This window comes from Myxocyprinus asiaticus, chromosome 8, assembly GCF_019703515.2.
Source record: "Myxocyprinus asiaticus isolate MX2 ecotype Aquarium Trade chromosome 8, UBuf_Myxa_2, whole genome shotgun sequence".
Classification (NCBI taxonomy): Eukaryota; Metazoa; Chordata; class Actinopteri; order Cypriniformes; family Catostomidae; genus Myxocyprinus; species Myxocyprinus asiaticus.
This window is the reverse complement of record NC_059351.1, coordinates 1,214,997-1,233,549: the sequence shown is the minus strand read 5'-3', so window position 1 is coordinate 1,233,549 and position 18,553 is coordinate 1,214,997. Positions and strand designations below refer to the sequence as shown.

Here is an 18,553-nt window from a genome sequence, read left to right as displayed (position 1 = left end):
GATCCAGAACACTCTTTTCCAATTATCTGTTGTCCAATGTCTGTGTTTCTTTGCCCACTCGAACCTTTTATTTCTGTTTTTCTGTTTCAAAAGTGGCTTTTTCTTTGCAATTCTTCCCATAAGACCTGCACCCCTGAGTCTTCTCTTTACTGTTGTACATGAAACTGGTGTTGAGCGGGTAGAATTCAATGAAGCTGTCAGCTGAGGACATGTGAGGCGTCTATTTCTCAAACTAGAGACTCTGATGTACTTATCCTCTTGTTTAGTTGTACATCTGGTCTTCCACATCTCTTTCTGTCCTTGTTAGAGTCAGTTGTCCTTTGTCTTTGAAGACTGTAGTGTACATCTTTGAAATCGTCAGTTTTTTGGCAATTTCAAGCATTGTATAGCCTTCATTCCTCAAAACAATGATTGACAGATGAGTTTCTAGAGAAAGCTGTTTCTTTTTTGTCATTTCTAACCTAATACTGACCTTAAGACATGCCAGTCTATTGCATACTGTGGCAACTCAAAAACAAACACAAAGACAACGTTAAGCTTCATTTAATGAACCAAATATCTTTCAACTGTGTTTGATATAATGGCAAGTGATTTTCTAGCACCAAATGATCAATTTATCATGATTACTCAAGGATAATGTGTTGGAGTGATGGCTGCTGTCTAGATTTGATCAAAAATGACTTTTTTCAAATAGTGATGGTGCTGTTTTTTACATCAGTAATGTCCTGACTATACTTTGTGATCAGTTGAATGACACTTTGGTGAATTAAAGTACCAATTTCCTTCTGAAACAGCAAAATCTGTACATTATTCCAAACTTTTGGCCGCCAGTGTAATATATATACAGTACTGTTCAAAAAGCATTTGTCTTAAGATGGTTATTTATATCTTCAGCTTTAGTGTGTCAATAAGAAATATAAAGGTTAGACTCCCAAACATTACTTTTGCAAATAGAAAAGATTAGAATAGAAGAACAGGGAGCCCTGCAACAGATGTCATGACCCCCACCGACCATCGTGTCTGTCTGGGATTACATAAAGAGACAGAAGCAATTGAGACAGCCAAAATAGATAGAAGAACTGTGGTGAATTCTCCAAGAAGTTTGGAACATCCTATCTGCCAACAACCAAGAGAAACTGTGTCCAGGTGTATCTAGGAGAATTGGGGCTGTTTTAAAGGCAAAGGTGGTCACATCAAATATTGATTTAGCTTTTTTTTTTATTATTATTGTGTTTACTGGACTTTGTATGACATTAAGTGATAAATGAAAACTATTTATGACATTATTTTTGAAGACATCCTCACTATGCAACATTTTTCACAAGTGCCTAAAACTTTTGCACAGTACTGTATATAAAACTTTTAGGAATATGAAGACAAATGTTTAATCATGACAGTAACATACAGGCATATATATATATATATACACAGGTGCATCTCAATAAATTAGAATGTCGTGGAAAAGTTCGTTTATTTCAGTAATTCAACTCAAATTGTGAAACTCGTGTATTAAATAAATTCAATGCACACAGACTGAAGTAGTTTAAGTCTTTGGTTCTTTTAATTGTGATGATTTTGGCTCACATTTAACAAAAACCCACCAATTCACTATCTCAAAAAATTAGAATATGGTGACATGCCAATCAGCTAATCAACTCAAAACACCTGCAAAGGTTTCCTGAGCCTTCAAAATGGTCTCTCAGTTTGGTTCACTAGGCTACACAATCATGGGGAAGACTGCTGATCTGACAGTTGTCCAGAAGACAATCATTGACACCCTTCACAAGGAGGGTAAGCCACAAACATTCATTGCCAGATAAGCTGGCTGTTCACAGAGTGCTGTATCCAAGCATGTTAACAGAAAGTTGAGTGGAAGGAAAAAGTGTGGAAGAAAAAGATGCACAACCAACCGAGAGAACCGCACCCTTATGAGGATTGTCAAGCAAAATCGATTCAAGAATTTGGGTGAACTTCACAAGGAATGGACTGAGGCTGGGGTCAAGGCATCAAGAGCCACCACACACAGACGTGTCAAGGAATTTGGCTACAGTTGTCGTATTCCTCTTGTTAAGCCACTCCTGAAACACAGACAACGTCAGAGGCGTCTTACCTGGGCTAAGGAGAAGAAGAACTGGACTGTTGCCCAGTGTTCCAAAGTCCTCTTTTCAGATGAGAGCAAGTTTTGTATTTCATTTGGAAACCAAGGTCCTAGAGTCTGGAGGAAGGGTGGAGAAGCTCATAGCCCAAGTTGCTTGAAGTCCAGTGTTAAGTTTCCACAGTCTGTGATGATTTGGGGTGCAATGTCATCTGCTGGTGTTGGTCCATTGTGTTCTTTGAAAACCAAAGTCACTGCACTCGTTTACCAAGAAATTTTGGAGCACTTCATGCTTCCTTCTGCTGACCAGCTTTTTAAAGATGCTGATTTCATTTTCCAGCAGGATTTGGCACCTGCCCACACTGCCAAAAGCACCAAAAGTTGGTTAAATGACCATGGTGTTGGTGTGCTTGACTGGCCAGCAAACTCACCAGACCTGAACCCCATAGAGAATCTATGGGGTATTGTCAAGAGGAAAATGAGAAACAAGAGACCAAAAAATGCAGATGAGCTGAAGGCCACTGTCTAAGAAACCTGGGCTTCCACACCACCTCAGCAGTGCCACAAACTGATCACCTCCATGCCACGCCGAATTGAGGCAGTAATTAAAGCAAAAGGAGCCCCTACCAAGTATTGAGTACATATACAGTAAATGAACATACTTTCCAGAAGGCCAACAATTCACTAAAAATGTTTTTTTTATTGGTCTTATGATGTATTCTAATTTTTTGAGATAGTGAATTGGTGGGTTTTTGTTAAATGTGAGCCAAAATCATCACAATTAAAAGAACCAAAGACTTAAACTACTTCAGTCTGTGTGCATTGAATTTATTTAATACACGAGTTTCACAATTTGAGTTGAATTACTGAAATAAATGAACTTTTCCACGACATTCTAATTTATTGAGATGCACCTGTATATATATATATATATATATATATGCTGTTTGTCTTAATGATATTAAGTAAATTAAGTGAATAAAAAATGAGTTAAATGAATCATATACAGTTTTGTGGGTCTACAGTACAGTAGGTGGAGGTAATGCACTACTTTAGGATACGATGCACCAGAAAAGAAAAGAGAAAGAACTATCTTCAACCTCACTAGGAAACAGACACGGGTCTGAAGAAAATGTCGTCCAGCAGCCATGTAAAGGTAAATTTAATATGATTATCGTACAACATGACAAAGAACTGAAATAAGAAATTATTTCTATATTTAGTAGATGGGCCACTGCAAGTAATAATAATAATACAAATATTAGTAGTATATAACGGGGCTAAAGCCTTCTTTGATTTTATTTTCTCTCAAAACACTAAATAGCAAAAATTACCACAGCACTTTCCTAAACACCTGTTTGTCACTTAACACTGGAAAAAAATCCAGATCCGTGAGCAGTAGCACTTTTAACCACCACGTGGGTCCCCGGATGTTTCAGCGCTTGATAAACGTCATTTTCCCGCTGCTGCTCTAATGTTCTGAGGAGCCGCCTGTTTACTGTTACAATAATGTTGCCTTGCGATGCTTACATAAAATACAGCCTTATGCAACATGATGAACAATACACTGCCATCAGAATATAAGCTCCAGGTGAAAGTAAATAAGACAGAAATATATTACTTTTGTATACATCAAATCTTCAAAGTAATAATAATATTACTGTATCATATTATAATGACAATCTGGACAACAATAAATAATTGTTGGGTTATAATATTAATATATACTGTAACAACGGAATTCCAAAATGTTACTGAGTGGAGTATTTTTGCACACACACATACACACAAAAGTGTTCTGTAAAAAGATATGTGGGTACAGTAATTATAGCTTTTTTTTTAACCCTGTATTGTGGAAAAATTGGAAAACATGCATTAATTATCTTTAACAAGATTTTTATTTCATTAAACATGTTGAATGTACTTGGCCACAATGGCTGATAGGAAGAATTTAAAATTATAAAAAGATTTAAAATCAATTTTGTCATTTTGTGAGTGAAGGAGCCTTTTACCCCAAGTGAGGAAGCCTTTTACCCCAAGTGAAGGAGCCTTTTACCCCAAGTGAAGGAGCCTTTTACCCCAAGTGAGGGAGCCTTTTACTCCAAGTGAAGGAGCCTTTTACCCCAAGTGAAGGAGCCTTTTACCCCAAGTGAAGGAGCCTTTTACCCCAAGTGAGGGAGCCTTTTACCCCAAGTGAAGGAGCCTTTTACCCCAAGTGAAGGAGCCTTTTACCCCAAGTGAAGGAGCCTTTTACCCCAAGTGAAGGAGCCTTTTACCCCAAGTGAGGGAGCCTTTTACTCCAAGTGAGGGAGCCTTTTACCCCAAGTGAAGGAGCCTTTTACCCCAAGTGAAGGAGCCTTTTACCCCAAGTGAGGGAGCCTTTTACCCCAAGTGAGGGAGCCTTTTACCCCAAGTGAAGGAGCCTTTTACCCCAAGTGAAGGAGCCTTTTACCCCAAGTGAGGGAGCCTTTTACTCCAAGTGAAGGAGCCTTTTACCCCAAGTGAGGGAGCCTTTTACCCCAAGCGAGGGAGCCTTTTACCCCAAGCGAGGGAGCCTTTTACCCCAAGCGAGGGAACCTTTTACCCCAAGTGAGGGAGCCTTTTACCCCAAGTGAGGGAGCCTTTTAACCCAAGTGAGGGAGCCTTTTACCCCAAGTGAAGGAGCCTTTTACCCCAAGTGAGGGAGCCTTTTACCCCAAGTGAGGGAGCCTTTTACCCCAAGTGAGGGAGCCTTTTACCCCAAGTGAAGGAGCCTTTACCCCAAGTGAGGGAGCCTTTTACCCCAAGTGAGGGAGCCTTTTACCCCAGGTGTGCGGTGAAAGGCCCCCTCGCAACATTTGTTTTTTTTCCCCCAAACAACCTTCTGTTGTTATTTCTTTTCACATAAGTTATGTTGCTCCTTCAGTGTTGAATAAAAATAAATCTATTTCTTGAATCTTGCTGCATTTTGTAACCAGAAAAAAAGAGCACATTTTCCTTAAAGTGTCTTTAGCCCCATTGTACTCTGTTAAAACAAACATCTGATTTGTCCATCCTGATCAGCACTGAGAAAAGTAACAGAAAGTTACAAAGTTACAGTGACTGAGTGTGCAATGCATAGTCTGACATCATTTTGTCAAGTTCTTTGATATCTTTGCCCATCAACTACTTATTTTGAGCCATTAAATTATATTTGCATGTGTTGAAAATGTTTATTAAACCAAATGCATTCACACATCCCACTTCTGATATGTAGCGTTTAATTTGTCAAATTCTTATAGATTGGAATTATTGGTGGTTCTGGCCTTGATGATCCAGATATCTTGGAGGGAAGGACAGAACGGTATGTAGTCACACCGTTTGGAAAGGTGAGTGTCTCTGCACTGTGTGCTGTGCATTTTACAAATTAATTGATGCATTTGCTTTCTTTGAAATTAATAAAGTTGAAAGAATCATTCATTTGGGTTAGCTTTTAAACTATGTGCTTACTGTAACGTACCACAACTACTGTACCAATATTGAAACATTTCTGCCCATCCTGTTCTTCTCTCTTTTGAAAGCCATCCGATGCTCTGGTCTTGGGCAAAATAAAAAGTGTTGAGTGTGTACTTCTTGCAAGGTAATTACAATGATGGGTATATAAAATATACTTTTATTCATAGTGTATTTAAATGACTTCAAATGCCAACTTTTTTTAGCTGTCCAGGCCAGCGCTCGAATCTAGAAATTTTGTTCTTTCTAAAAGGCATGGGAGACAACACACCATCATGCCCACCAATGTCAATTACCAGGCCAATATTTGGGCATTGAAGGAAGAAGGCTGCACCCACCTGTTAGTCACCACAGCCTGTGGCTCCCTTAGAGAGGACATCCAACCTGGGGACATTGTTTTGATTGACCAGTTCATTGATAGGTTAGTTTCTCAATAATCATTTGTCATAACCCTTTCAAAGAATCTGGGTGATTGCCAATGTTTGGAAAAATACAGAGCTACTAAACAGACAATAAGTCGTCCTTTATACTGAACCCATAAAACCTTTTAGACTTTACTTCAGTTTGCCTAAAAGCTTTTAACTTACCCATAGCCATAAATAAATGCACCCTTTAAGGCACTTTTTATTACAATGTGTGAACTAAAGGATTGTCAGTGTGAGCCAGTTTTTAGTGTCCACTCAGCCCAGTTAAAGCTACACTATGTAAGATTTTTTTTTGTTAGAAATGAGCAAAATCTCATTAATGAGCAAGTACACCAACAATCCATCTTTCAAACCATGTTTTTGCCGTACCCTGATTCACTACGGTAAGTTTATAATAATGATTTATATTTAAGAGCTGTCGGGACGGATTTAGTGGTAAATCGCGTACTTCCGTCAGTCATCGGTGCGTGTTTACGTCATGTCTGTAAATAAAGAAAGGAAGGTCTGGAGTTACTACAGCACGTGTGTATGTCACAACACATGAGCAATATTGACCATGAATCATTCAAAAAGGCAACCAGTCTGGGGAATCAAAATAAAGAAACCTCGAACTGAGAAGAGTCCGCAAGCAAAAATGGAAAGCGAAAGAGCTCGTAATAATAATAAAACACGAATCAACATCGGCTTGGCTTTTTCAGAGGTTGGCGACAACTCAGAGACCTGAAAGGATTTAAAACCGATCCAGAGATTGAGTTTTTCTCGCGTGACACGTCTGGACCGTTTTATTGGGCCGTCTTGTAGCGTGGTAGTTCGTTAGATAGTGTTAGCCACTCTAATGGGGTATTTTATTATGGATTGTGGGACTGCAGTGCTTGATTTCATTTTCAAGGAAGGACAATGGGAAAAAATTAACTTTATGCTGGTAACAACACCAGTCCTAAACCAGTTACTACTTTAGTCTGTATGCCTGCTAACTAAGTTATAATAGTTTCCACGGTTTGACTTTATCTGATATGACTAGCAATCGTTGTCTAATGTCAGTGTTGCCTAACTTTTGTAACATTATTTATTTTGAAACAGTTGTTTTCAATAAGTCAAAACAACAGTGGAAGATGTGCTACTTACTGTAGGAAATCCATCTTTTTCTTCCTTTCGTTATTTATTTATTTGAGTTTTGTTGTTGTTAGTGACATTCGCTCTAAGTTGATCACCTGTAACCATGGTTACACCAGTACTCCTCAAACCATCAGATTCATCTGCGCTGAAAAGCAGAGCTGAAGCCCGACTCACGTAATTACCAAAACAGTGCTCATCCGTCAATGTATTGGCTAGAGATAAAGAAATCATATCAGTTGGCTTAATTAGTTTGGTAAACACAGATGAGTTCTTATTGTTCCTCACAATGCACTTTATGAACTTTGTTCATATTCTTTCTCTTTTTCTCTTCGATTTTATTTCTTAACACACTAAAATGTCCCACACCACCCTGAATTCAAGGACAACAAATCGTGTTTCAACGTTCTATGACGGGCAGCCCACCAGTCCCCCAGGTGTGTGTCACATCCCTATGGCTGAACCCTTCTGCAGCAGGACTAGAGAGGTCAGTGGCATTTCCCAGCTCGCTCTCTCCCACTCTCCATCTTAAGCCTGTAAGAGAGGCCATGTGTTACAGTGACTTTTAGAAAGTTTCATTAAGTAATTATCGAAAATGCACCAAAAAGCTTATGTATATACTTTTTTGCTTATTACTTCGTGAAACATAAACAGAACATCATAATTGAATATTGTAATTTACAGCAGATGATCCCAGTTAAATCAGCCCAAACACTGCGTAACATGGTTAGACATACTGTAGATACGTAGTTCTTGAAATGATCCTCACAGTGTGAGATGTTATCTTGGTCAAAGTTCTAGTTTGTCGATGTAACTTTTGTGCTTGTTGTGTTTTAAGAGTTGAGACTTCCAACGTCTCCTAAAAACTCATGTCCATTTTTACAATTTTACCTACAGCTTTTTATTTAGTTAGTTCAAATAAACTTTATATTATCATACTATTTTATCTCTTTGTCTGATTTAGAATGGACAGAATTCATTTCTTCTCATTCTGCTGTTAATAGTTCATCAGATTGTGAAGTCTTGAATTGTGTATTTTGTTTCAAGTCAGTTGTTTTTAAAGAATTCCAGTTTAAAGGGTTAAAATGCAAAAAGTTAAATCATCAATTATTGGTATCAGACACAATGAGCTCTGAATCATCAGTTATCTTTACTGACCCAGACATTGCATCGGTGCATCCCTAATTGTTTCATACCTCTTCTTGTAGGTGCTGCTGGAGGTTGCTCAAGCACATGGAGTGAAGTGCCACACTCGAGGGACAGTGGTGACTATAGAGGGTCCTCGTTTCTCCTCTCGGGCAGAGAGCCTCATGTTCAGACAGTGGGGTGCTGATGTCATTAACATGACCACAGTACCTGAGGTGGTTCTTGCCAAGGAAGCTGGCCTGTGCTATGCTAGTATTGCAATGGCAACTGATTATGACTGCTGGAAAGAGCATGAAGAGGCGGTGAGCAGATAAATGCCTGTGTGTGCCTGTGTGTGTCTGTGCGCGTGTGAGTGCGTGCGTGTCTGTCTGTGCGTGTGTGCGTTTGTCCGTGCCTGCGTGTTTGTCTGTGTGTGCATGTCTGTGAGTGTGTGTGTGTGTGCATACGTGTCTGTGTGTGTGCGTGCGTGTCTGTCTGTGCGTGTGTGCGTTTGTCCGTGCCTGCGTGTTTGTCTGTGTGTGCATGTCTGAGTGTGTGTGTGTGAGTGAGTGTCTGTGTGTGTGAGAGAGAGTGTGTCTGTGTGTGTGTGCATACGTGTCTGTGTGTGTGCGTGCGTGTCCGTGTGTGTGTGTGCGTGTATCTGTGTGAGTGTGTGTGTCTGTCTATTTGTCTGTGTGTTTGTGTGAGCGTGCATCTGTGTGAGTGTGTCTGTCTGTGTGTGTGTGTGTGTGTGTGTGTGTGACTGTGTGTGTTTGTGTGAGCGTGCGTTTGTGTGTGTCTGTCTGTTTGTCTGTGTGTGTGTGTGTGTGTCAGTAGTAGTTTTATAAGAAAGATCTGATCTAAATTTAGACCTTACATTATGCAATACATATTGTTTTTTGTTTACTAGTAATTTCACTACAAGTCAGTTCAGTTCACAATATTGAAATGCAAACATTGTTTCTTTAATGTATATCAAGTATAATGTATATAATGATGTGTTATATATAAATTACTATCTATCTATCTAACAGTGTGTTATACAAGCTAAACCTTTTTCTACATTTATTTATTTTATTTTTTTTGTGGTGCTTTTAGATTTGTTTATATTGACAGTATGCCAAGAAGGCACTGCCTGCTATCTGATAAATTAGTCTAATGCCTCCTCTTTGCCAAATAACATGTCCATGAACTTTTTTTTTTTTTCTACATTAGGATTTTAGGTTAAATGTTATATACTGTATGTGTTTAAGTAAAAGTTTTAAGTGTTGTAACTAGTCACCATTTACACCAAGTTTTCATTTTCAACATTTTAATCCCCTTTGCAGTGCACATAAATAGTGTTGTGACAAGTACAAATATTCCTTGTTATCTCTCAATTAATATAAGGTCTTTAAAATGGTATGTATAATACTTAAAGAAGAGTTAAAAAGTTCCGAATAATATTAGATGGGAGTATATCATGTAACACTGCTGTCACTGCTTGAAATTTCATGTCAAAGACACGGTTACATTTCCAGTGTATGAGCTCAGAACAAAATACTTTTAGATCATAGCAAGAATGATCTACAACTTCAGGGTCATACAAGCCTACGTTTTCCACTTATTGTCCTTATCTCTGGAGAAAATACTCATAATCAAAAAATTATACAGACTTTAATGGAATAATTTGCCCATATATGAAAATTGTGTCATCATTTTCATCTCAGCCTTATGTTGTTCTAAACGTGTCAGTATGTCTTTCTTCTGTGGAACTCAAAAGGAGATGTTAGCCTCAGTCATGTTTCACTTTCATTATATGGAGAAAAGAATCTATGAAACTGGGGGAACTGTCTCTTTAATTTTTATATATTCATTTGCATAGTACAGATCTGCTGTACTAGTAAATAGAGTGCCATAACTGAATGCATTGTGCCGCATTAAAGCCCTTTGTTTTTTGAAAATGTCTTTTACAAAATGTTTAATTCTGAATAGACTATTTGTATGACTGCATGTATTTATTTTTTGAAGGCATCTCACATAAATGACATAATGAAGGGCAAATGTGTTTTTCTTGTGATCATAAAGGTTCATTTTAGTTTGGAACAAATATTTGAGGATATTCCTATTTTAGTCAATAAACTCACTTTGCCGAATACTGTTTCCGATAGCCGGATGACCGGTTAGTCTGGTAGTTTAGAGCAATGTTTACTTCCCCTTGCAATTCAGAGTCCTCCTTCCGAGTTCCTGTCTCCGACCTCTAGTTTGCTCTCGCCTCTTCACTGCATTCTTCCACCCCCATCCTGTATTCTCATTCTTCCTCTGACTCATGCACACACTCATACTAATCACACTGCCAACTGATTAGTCAGACCTCCACAGCTTTCAACCTTGGGAAAATCATGTATTTACTGTACAATGCAACTGTTAAGAACATATGAAGACAACCAAATATATTACACAGTCAGGCATCAGTTGGGCAATTAGTCTGTTTAGAAAAAATAGCACATGGCTGTCTATGTGACTGTCACAGGTAAATGTGTGCATCATAAAGACCTAACAGATTTTATATCTGTTATTTGTAATTTTCTTTGTAGGAGTTGTAATGTTCCATCATAAGAAAAATTGCGGTCATTATAATGTCTCAGTGCATTGTTCCTTTATGGGCAGTCACTGCTTAGTCACATCTTAATGGTTCATGGTCTCTGGCTTTTTGGTCCAATTACACAATTAATTGCCAAACATTAAACATGTGCAGAAAACTAAAATGAATAATTAATGATATTACTGCAGATTCTTCATAAACTTTTTTTATAATCTCTCTCTCTCTCTATATATATATATATACACACACATTTTTTTTTTTAATTATTATTATTTTTCTTTTTTTGTAGGTGTGTGTGGACAATGTTCTGAAAACAATGAAAGAGAATGCAAATAAGGCTAGCAGCATCCTGCTCACAGCAATTCCACAGATCTACCAAATGGACTGGGAGAGCACAATAAATGCACAAAAAGTGAGTGTGCCGTTACACAAAACGTATGTGTCTTCCTGTTTAAAGCTGTTGGAATAAAGTTAATGATTGATTTAATTTTGAAAAAAAAAAAAAGAAAAAAAAAACATTATGAAATCATCAAAAATATTTTGCATATCTGACAGCCACCAAACCTTTTATGTCTGAAGATTTGAATTTTCTTTTGTTTTGTTTTTTCCAGTTGATGTCTCAGTCTTCAGTAATGTTGCCAAAACATTAAAGCACATTGCCATCAAGATGCGACCTCCATGACTGCAAGCATGTATTCATAAAGAGTGTGACACTCAACAGCCACGGCCTATAAATGTCTTGAAGGCTGTGGGGTCGATTTGCCAACAACAATGATGTGGGAAAACAGTTATGAAAATTATTTTTTCCCCTGAAATGGAGTGACTCTGTAGGGTTTGTATAAAAATGTAACACCAATTAGACATATGCACATCTGGGAGCAATTCTGGATGTATAGAACCTTTTGATATCACATTTTTATTTTTCAGTTGGTTTATGTTGTCCATTAAATGCACGGGGGGGACTGTATATTTTTATTTGGTTTTGGCTGACAGATTAAATGTTCCTCCAATTGTTTGTTCAGGTAGGCCAATGTGCGTCATGATGTGCATGAGTTATGTGATGTAACTGTTCATGTTTTTCAGTGATTAGACCAATTATTCATGTTGCATGCCACTGTCCACTTAAAGTGTAGATAATACATCACAGAATAAAACATTTTACACAATGCATTTGTCATCAGTCTCTCTTAGTGGGTATTTCACCCAACATAACCACTAAAGGCATATCTGTCTTAAACACTTTGCTGAAAGCTAAAAAAAATAAAAAAATAAAGGTATCAATGCAAAATCAAGTTTTAAAAATGAATTCAAATGTAGTTTGTAGAGTACATATTTTGCAGTAGTTTGTATAGCTGACATCAATAACAGTACAAGCGTTAATTGGTGCACGCGCTAAAATGTTGCTTTGGGGTTGCAGCTGTTAGTCCACATTGCAATCAGCCCATTTGATCGACTTTTCAGAGGGGTGGTTGTGGTAATAATATTATCAGTAGTCTACTATATCATATTATTAACTTATTTAAATATGCTCAATCATTTTTATCTGAACGCATTATTCAGTTTCTGTATTTACTTTTAGAAATAACATTTATGCCTCATATAAGAAAGAACTGAAAATGTATTGTTGTTATTATTATTATTATTTAAATCAATGCACAGCAATTGCACAACAATCAGCCCAAATGATCTCAATGAAAACTTTTCAAATGTAGGCTATACTTGATATGTTTAACGACTGAAAATTATGCAATCTAATTTACAATAAGATGTCCACTGTAATTATCCCTAACAATAGTACTGCACATATATACTTCAGATATACTTTTTATGAGGTAATAAATACAAATAATAAAGGTCGCATTTAAAAGCGATTGAGAAATTCAACTACGTCCACGTGGCCCGTCTGTTGTGCCACATCCACGGGGCGGAAATTCCTGTGATCCGTTGCATTAGGATCGGCGTTAAAGCGGATTAAAAGCCGCACTGTGTCCATGAATCCGGTTCTGGCAGCGTCATGTAGAGGAGTGCTGCCTGTCCCGGGATCAGGCACGTTAGGATCTGCTCCATATTCAAGCAGCATGTTCGCCAACCTTGTGTTCCCCATCATCATCACCTGTGAACAAGTTATGTTTACCTTCTCATAAAAAGACAGTAATGAGCTACACAATACTGCATGGTCAAACCCTTGTTATTGTGGTGGTAGGCCCCTTTTAAAATAAATGTTTCAGATAAAGAAACAAAAATGATATTAGGCTATTTGAAAAGGCGAACTGAGGGCAAGATGCACCTTTTGAAACCTGCTTTTTTTCACTTAAGAACATTTCAGTGCATACAGTATAATAGGCCTCCTATAACAGGCCACCTAATACAAAACCACAATCACAGGCATTTGAACTATTATGCCATTTGTTTAATATTGCAACAATATGCCATGCATTTGTCATTTAATGTTTTGATCATCGTTGTTAATATTATTAGGCTATTTAATTGCGAGTGGTTAAAATAAATGAGAAGTTTTTGTCAGGTTGTGTGAGTATGGGCACTTTGACAACATCTTATAAGAGAATAATCCTAGCTGCATTTTTATCTTACAAATTAATCTGTGAACTCAAGTAGCTATCTTTTAGCATAAAGTTTCTAGACAATTGTGCTGTCGTTGACTTTTCCTTTTTAAAGCCGACAAAACAATATGCCCAGGGCACTTCTTTTAAATTCAAAGGTCCATAATGATACAACTTATTCTGAGCTTACTTTTTAAATAATAATAATAATAATAATAATAATAATAAAATATAGGCTAATGGAAATTGGTACATTTGTTCTTTGCATCATATGATTTAATCCGTTGTCTTTAATGAGAGAGGACAATTGTTCAGTCCCTTTATTTTCTGATAAATAAAAATGCAACAGTTTTATACTTTTTGTCCCTGAGGTTTTCAGCTGTGGTTGCCAGAATCATTATGTAAAAAATACAGTAAAAATGTAAACAACTTTACAGAACAACCTGTACATTTTACTGTTAATTTTTTTTAATTTAAAAATAAAAAGTAAAAAAAAAATAATGAAAAAAAAAATCATAAACTTGATATTAATCTTCTGAAACTGTAAAAATCTGCTTTTTACTTTATAAGGTATTTTTAACCACTGTAAATATGACAGATCACATGATGACATGAAGTTCATCAATAGTGGCTCTTCCAGAAGCAATGATCAATAAACATGTCGAGACACAAACACTAAACACCATCAGGGTAACACATGTGATATTTAAATAATACAGTAAACATTATCTAAACTACATCAAATATTACACAGAACACTATATCACTTTTATATTTATATTTTATATTTATAACTGATATTAAAAATAAGAAGAAACAGAACTATTCCCATTAAATATAATGAAATGTGATGGGTCATGCAGGGAATTCTGGGAACGCAAGATTATTGTTTTTACTGTAATTTTAAAAATATTTTACTGAAAACAGTACATGTACTCTCTTGTTAAACATAATGTACATTTTTACCATTAATTATACAGGAAAATCATACTTTTTACATCTAAAAAAATTAAATTTTACAATATTTTATTGTAAAGACTACTGTATTATCTTTAAAAAAATATAGAATATTTTTGTACTGTATATTTACAGTTAATACTCGTTTATCAATTAAAGATTATTTTTTTCTGTAGCATTTTTACAGTCTTTTATCGTTAAAATTACAGACATTTTTTACAGTGCACGGATGAATTGCAATACAAGCGTGAAAAATGTGGGTCTTAATATGGAGCCATAACTAAATTATGCAAATGCATTATTGGAGATATTTATTTTATTTGTGTTATACCTTAAAATTATGGAAACTGCATGTTCATTGTTTTCAAAACATCACTAAAGGGCATTAATACACTTAGACTAATGTCTACAATGCAATTGTCCGGTCAAGCTATTTGACTTGTACAAATAATTAAGTAGGCTAAATAAAAGAAACAAAGTACCAAGTAAATAAAATAAATAAATAAATAAATGTACTATCAATCCAAGCGAATACGTTTAAATAAACAGACAGAATTAACCAAAATTCCATTGCGTAATGTTGTGAAATAATTTGACCTTTACTGCAAAATAGTTCTGTTGTAATATTGAATATTGTATCTTCATATATAATATTTTTTTGAATATAGTCAAAACCTGTCGACATGTCTGAAAACGTACCTGTATAGGTGTTCTTCCAAATTTGTTAACGCCGTTCACCTGCACCCCCATAGACAATAAATACTGAACACGGTCCATGTTCCCAGTGGCTGCTGCAGTGGTCAGTTCATCCTCGGTATGCATCATCACCACCATCATCATCATCACTGTCACACTTAAGAATTCCGGGCTGACAGGTAAAAGCAATGCTGATATTACTGCAAAAATCATCACAGTTCACATTGCATATTAATTCCCGCTGTTGCCAGGCTTTAAACGTTCATTTGCGCTGCGTAAATGAGTTAAATCAGTTCCTGTACAAGATATTGTGTCTGACAATTATTAGACATAGGCAGATATTTGTTCGGACTTGCCTCTGTTACTGACGTCACTGAAACGGTGCAGGCAGCAGTAGTGTATGTACTGCGCATGTCCACTCTCACATGGATCCAGGAAGACTGAAGTTGGATAAGCCGTTAAGGAGGGAGTCTGTTTATGCCTTAAACTGCAAAGACACCATCACGAGAACATCCAATTTGTACTGTTCTTCGGTGGTGTCCATAATCGCAATTGTAGTAACATATTAAAGCAAACAAAGAAGATAAGATGGCATTTTAGAAGTTAAAGTTTAGTTGCAGCCAGTGGTGTATGGTGACTAAAAACATGGGCATATTAATGCCCATGGGCAGATTAATTGTCTGAATGCTCCATAATTTTGGGCACATATTAAACCTCCCAACAAATCATATTTTCCCACCGCAGGCATCAAAGACTTTTTACTGTTTTCAAAATGTTTCTGATTTGGACATTTTTGTTCACAGCTGTCAAGGACACACTGTAAATACTACCAGTAATCTCAAATTAGTATTATAAGAAAAATAGTTTACTCAACTTAATCTTACATTTGTACTATTCTTACTAGTTTGAATTAAGTTACAGTTACTCTCTAAATCCTAAAGTTGTCATTAAAGTGGTCCTAATTAAACATTACTTGAAATGTCACATTTTGGAATCAACTCAAATACACAAGTCCTTTAAACTTTGGCTTCGAGTACTGCCAACTCAAAATGATCAAGTACAAAACTGAAGCTGTGTGGAATACCCATAAACCCTTGCGCTTGAACAAATTATGTTTGTTTGGTCAAAACAAGGGACATTATGTAGTAAAATAATACGTTTAAATTCTTATGACTATTGTTGTTGTTTTGTTGTTGCTGGTTGATACATTTTGTTTGTTTGTTTGTTTGTTTTTCCCCTTTTTCTCCCCAATTTGGAATGCCCAATTCCCAATGCGCTCTAAGTCCTCGTGGTGGTGTAGTGACTCGCCTCAATCCAGGTGGCGGAGGACGAATCTCAGTTGCCTCCGCGTCTGAGACATCAATCCGCGCATCTTGTCACGTGGCTTGTTGAGCGTGTTACCGTGGAGACGTAGCGCGTGTGGAGGCTTCACGCTATTCTCCGCATCATCCACACACAACTCACCACGTGCCCCACCGAGAGCGAGAACCACATTATAGCGACCACGAGGAGGTTACCCCATGCGACTCTATCCTCCCTAGCAACCGGGCCAATTTGGTTGCTTAGGAGACCTGGATTTGCCCTGGATTTGAACTCGCAACTCCAGGTGTGGTAATCAGCGTCTTTACTCGCTGAGATACCCAGACCCCCGTAGCTGGTTGATAATTGAGATTTTTGAAAAGTCACCATGAGGGTGAGTAGTGTTTCCTCTTACACTGATCTATTCTAAGAAGTACTGAGCAGAGTTCAGTGTGCCATATGGCCAACCTAGAGACTAGTCATACACTGAAAACCCTAATATGTTCATTGCACTAATTTGATTGTGTAAACTTGTTCCCTCAATTCCATTGAGAAATGGGGTCTTCCAAAACTTGAGTATTTAAGTTGATTTAACTTGGTTTTCAAGTATAGTGAATTTAACTATTTGAGTTAACTACATGCAAGTAGACTCAGATTTTAATTTAAATATAGTTGTTTCTGCTGTTAACATTTTAGTTGAATTGATTCAATTTTAGATCAAACAACAGCACAGCTCAAATAAAGGTGATAACTGATTCTAGATCAGTTATTAAATAATTCTTTACAGAAATGCATATATGCACTTCAGCTGCACATGCACAAAGAGAACTGAGATAGTGTGACCAGGGTCCAACTTGACCAAAGAGACACAGATCACCCTAATGGTGACATTACACCAAACAACTATTTGCAACAAAGCATAAATAATACAACAAAAGTGCTAAAACATCTATTAATTCTTAATAACAATTATTTAAATTCCCCAATCTGTTCCCTCTGACCAAGGAAACATAATTCAAGCAGCAAGGGATTGTGGGTATTCCCCATAGCCTCAATTTTGTACTCAGTAGTTTGAGTTATTAACACTTCAAATCTTAAGTCTATGGATTTTTAAGAAAAATAAGTTTAATGAATTTAAATATTTGAGTTATGAGTCCAAAACTTGACAAAGTAATAATTAAGACAACTTGATTTATACAGTAATGACAACTTTAGGGTTTACAGTGCAATTTCCCTTATACTGTATAAGACATGTTATGACCCAATGTAAATAATTAAATTAAAGCAACCATACTTTAATCATAGATGAGTTAAGCTTACTTGTAACTAGTTAACATTACTTTAAAAATTAAGTTCAGTTTACTTGAGCCAAATAAGTATGTTTACTTAGAAAAATAATGCAAACCGATTGCCTTGAAAAGTCTAATTAGATTTTAAAGTGCATAACGGAAGTGTTTTGAAAATTACTCTACACAATACTGGTTCTAAAATAAACATCTACATACTGCTCATGTGTAGGCTACCTCATACCATACCAATATAACTGAATACAAATTATTACTAATCATGTGTAGCCTAATGTTCATGTAGGCTAATAATAAATCACGATATTCTTTATCTTAAAACTATAGAATATTATTACATTACGTATGTAATACATTACATTGTTACATTATTAATATTACTGTAGGCTATATGTTACAGATTTGTTAGCCTATCTGTTTTTAGTACGGGTGGGGAAAAAATGATTCTGTTACAAATCGTGAACCTTGAGACAAATAATTTTAAAATCGTTTCCCTGATGAAAAAATCTTTTATTATTATTATTATTATTAAAACACAAATTACAGGTAAAGCTTAATGCTAATACAATGATTGATAGATAGGCTACATATAGGAACTATAGCCTATTTATTTGTGCAGAGTTCAACCAGAAGTTTCTTCCCTTTAATTCTTGATGCTCAGTTTAATGCACTGCTGTTGCAGCCATCAAAGTGCCGCTTGTTTACTGTTGGACGTCACTCTGCTGTGGGTAATTTTCCTGTTATTAAGCATAATCCACATTTGTTGTGAAGAGTATTTGTATTCTGTCTGACACTGCTTGAATAAATAGTTAAGCAGTAAAAAGGCTCATCAAACTGTCGGATGCCATAAACCACATGTCACGCCCCCACAATATTTATGTTCTTTGTGTCCTCCTGAATGCGCAGCGAGGATCACCCTGTGT

General features: G+C 36.5%; 2 protein-coding genes across 2 annotated transcripts; one reads left to right on the top strand and one right to left on the bottom strand.

Moving 5' to 3' along the window:
• The first annotated feature begins 3,156 nt into the window (after window positions 1-3,156).
• Window positions 3,157-11,981, top strand: mtap (methylthioadenosine phosphorylase). Its single transcript, XM_051705074.1, has 8 exons — window positions 3,157-3,251; window positions 5,356-5,442; window positions 5,635-5,693; window positions 5,820-5,987; window positions 7,489-7,591; window positions 8,313-8,552; window positions 11,103-11,225; window positions 11,425-11,981. Exons 1-8 carry the CDS (start codon window positions 3,228-3,230, stop codon window positions 11,461-11,463), a joined length of 843 nt encoding a protein of 280 aa, XP_051561034.1. The 5' UTR covers window positions 3,157-3,227; the 3' UTR covers window positions 11,464-11,981.
• Window positions 11,982-12,101: 120 nt separating this feature from the next.
• cdkn2a/b (cyclin-dependent kinase inhibitor 2A/B (p15, inhibits CDK4)) lies at window positions 12,102-15,373 on the bottom strand. The gene is made up of 2 exons (XM_051705099.1): window positions 15,031-15,373; window positions 12,102-12,926 (listed from the first exon to the last, which is right to left on the bottom strand). The coding sequence occupies exons 1-2, from the start codon at window positions 15,238-15,240 to the stop codon at window positions 12,675-12,677; spliced, it is 462 nt and encodes a 153-aa protein (XP_051561059.1). The 5' UTR covers window positions 15,241-15,373; the 3' UTR covers window positions 12,102-12,674.
• Window positions 15,374-18,553: the final 3,180 nt, after the last annotated feature.

Excerpts from the sequence above, each read along its gene's own strand:
- mtap (XM_051705074.1), top strand. The coding sequence starts at position 3,228 with ATGTCGTCCAGCAGCCATGTAAAG. Across the intron at positions 3,252-5,355 it reads CGTCCAGCAGCCATGTAAAG|ATTGGAATTATTGGTGGTTC; the intron begins GTAAATTTAATA and ends AAATTCTTATAG. Across the intron at positions 5,694-5,819 it reads GAGTGTGTACTTCTTGCAAG|GCATGGGAGACAACACACCA; the intron begins GTAATTACAATG and ends TCTTTCTAAAAG.
- cdkn2a/b (XM_051705099.1), bottom strand. The coding sequence starts at position 15,240 with ATGATTTTTGCAGTAATATCAGCATTGCTTTTACCTGTCAGCCCGGAA. Across the intron at positions 12,927-15,030 it reads TTGGAAGAACACCTATACAG|GTGATGATGATGGGGAACAC; the intron begins GTACGTTTTCAG and ends ACTTGTTCACAG.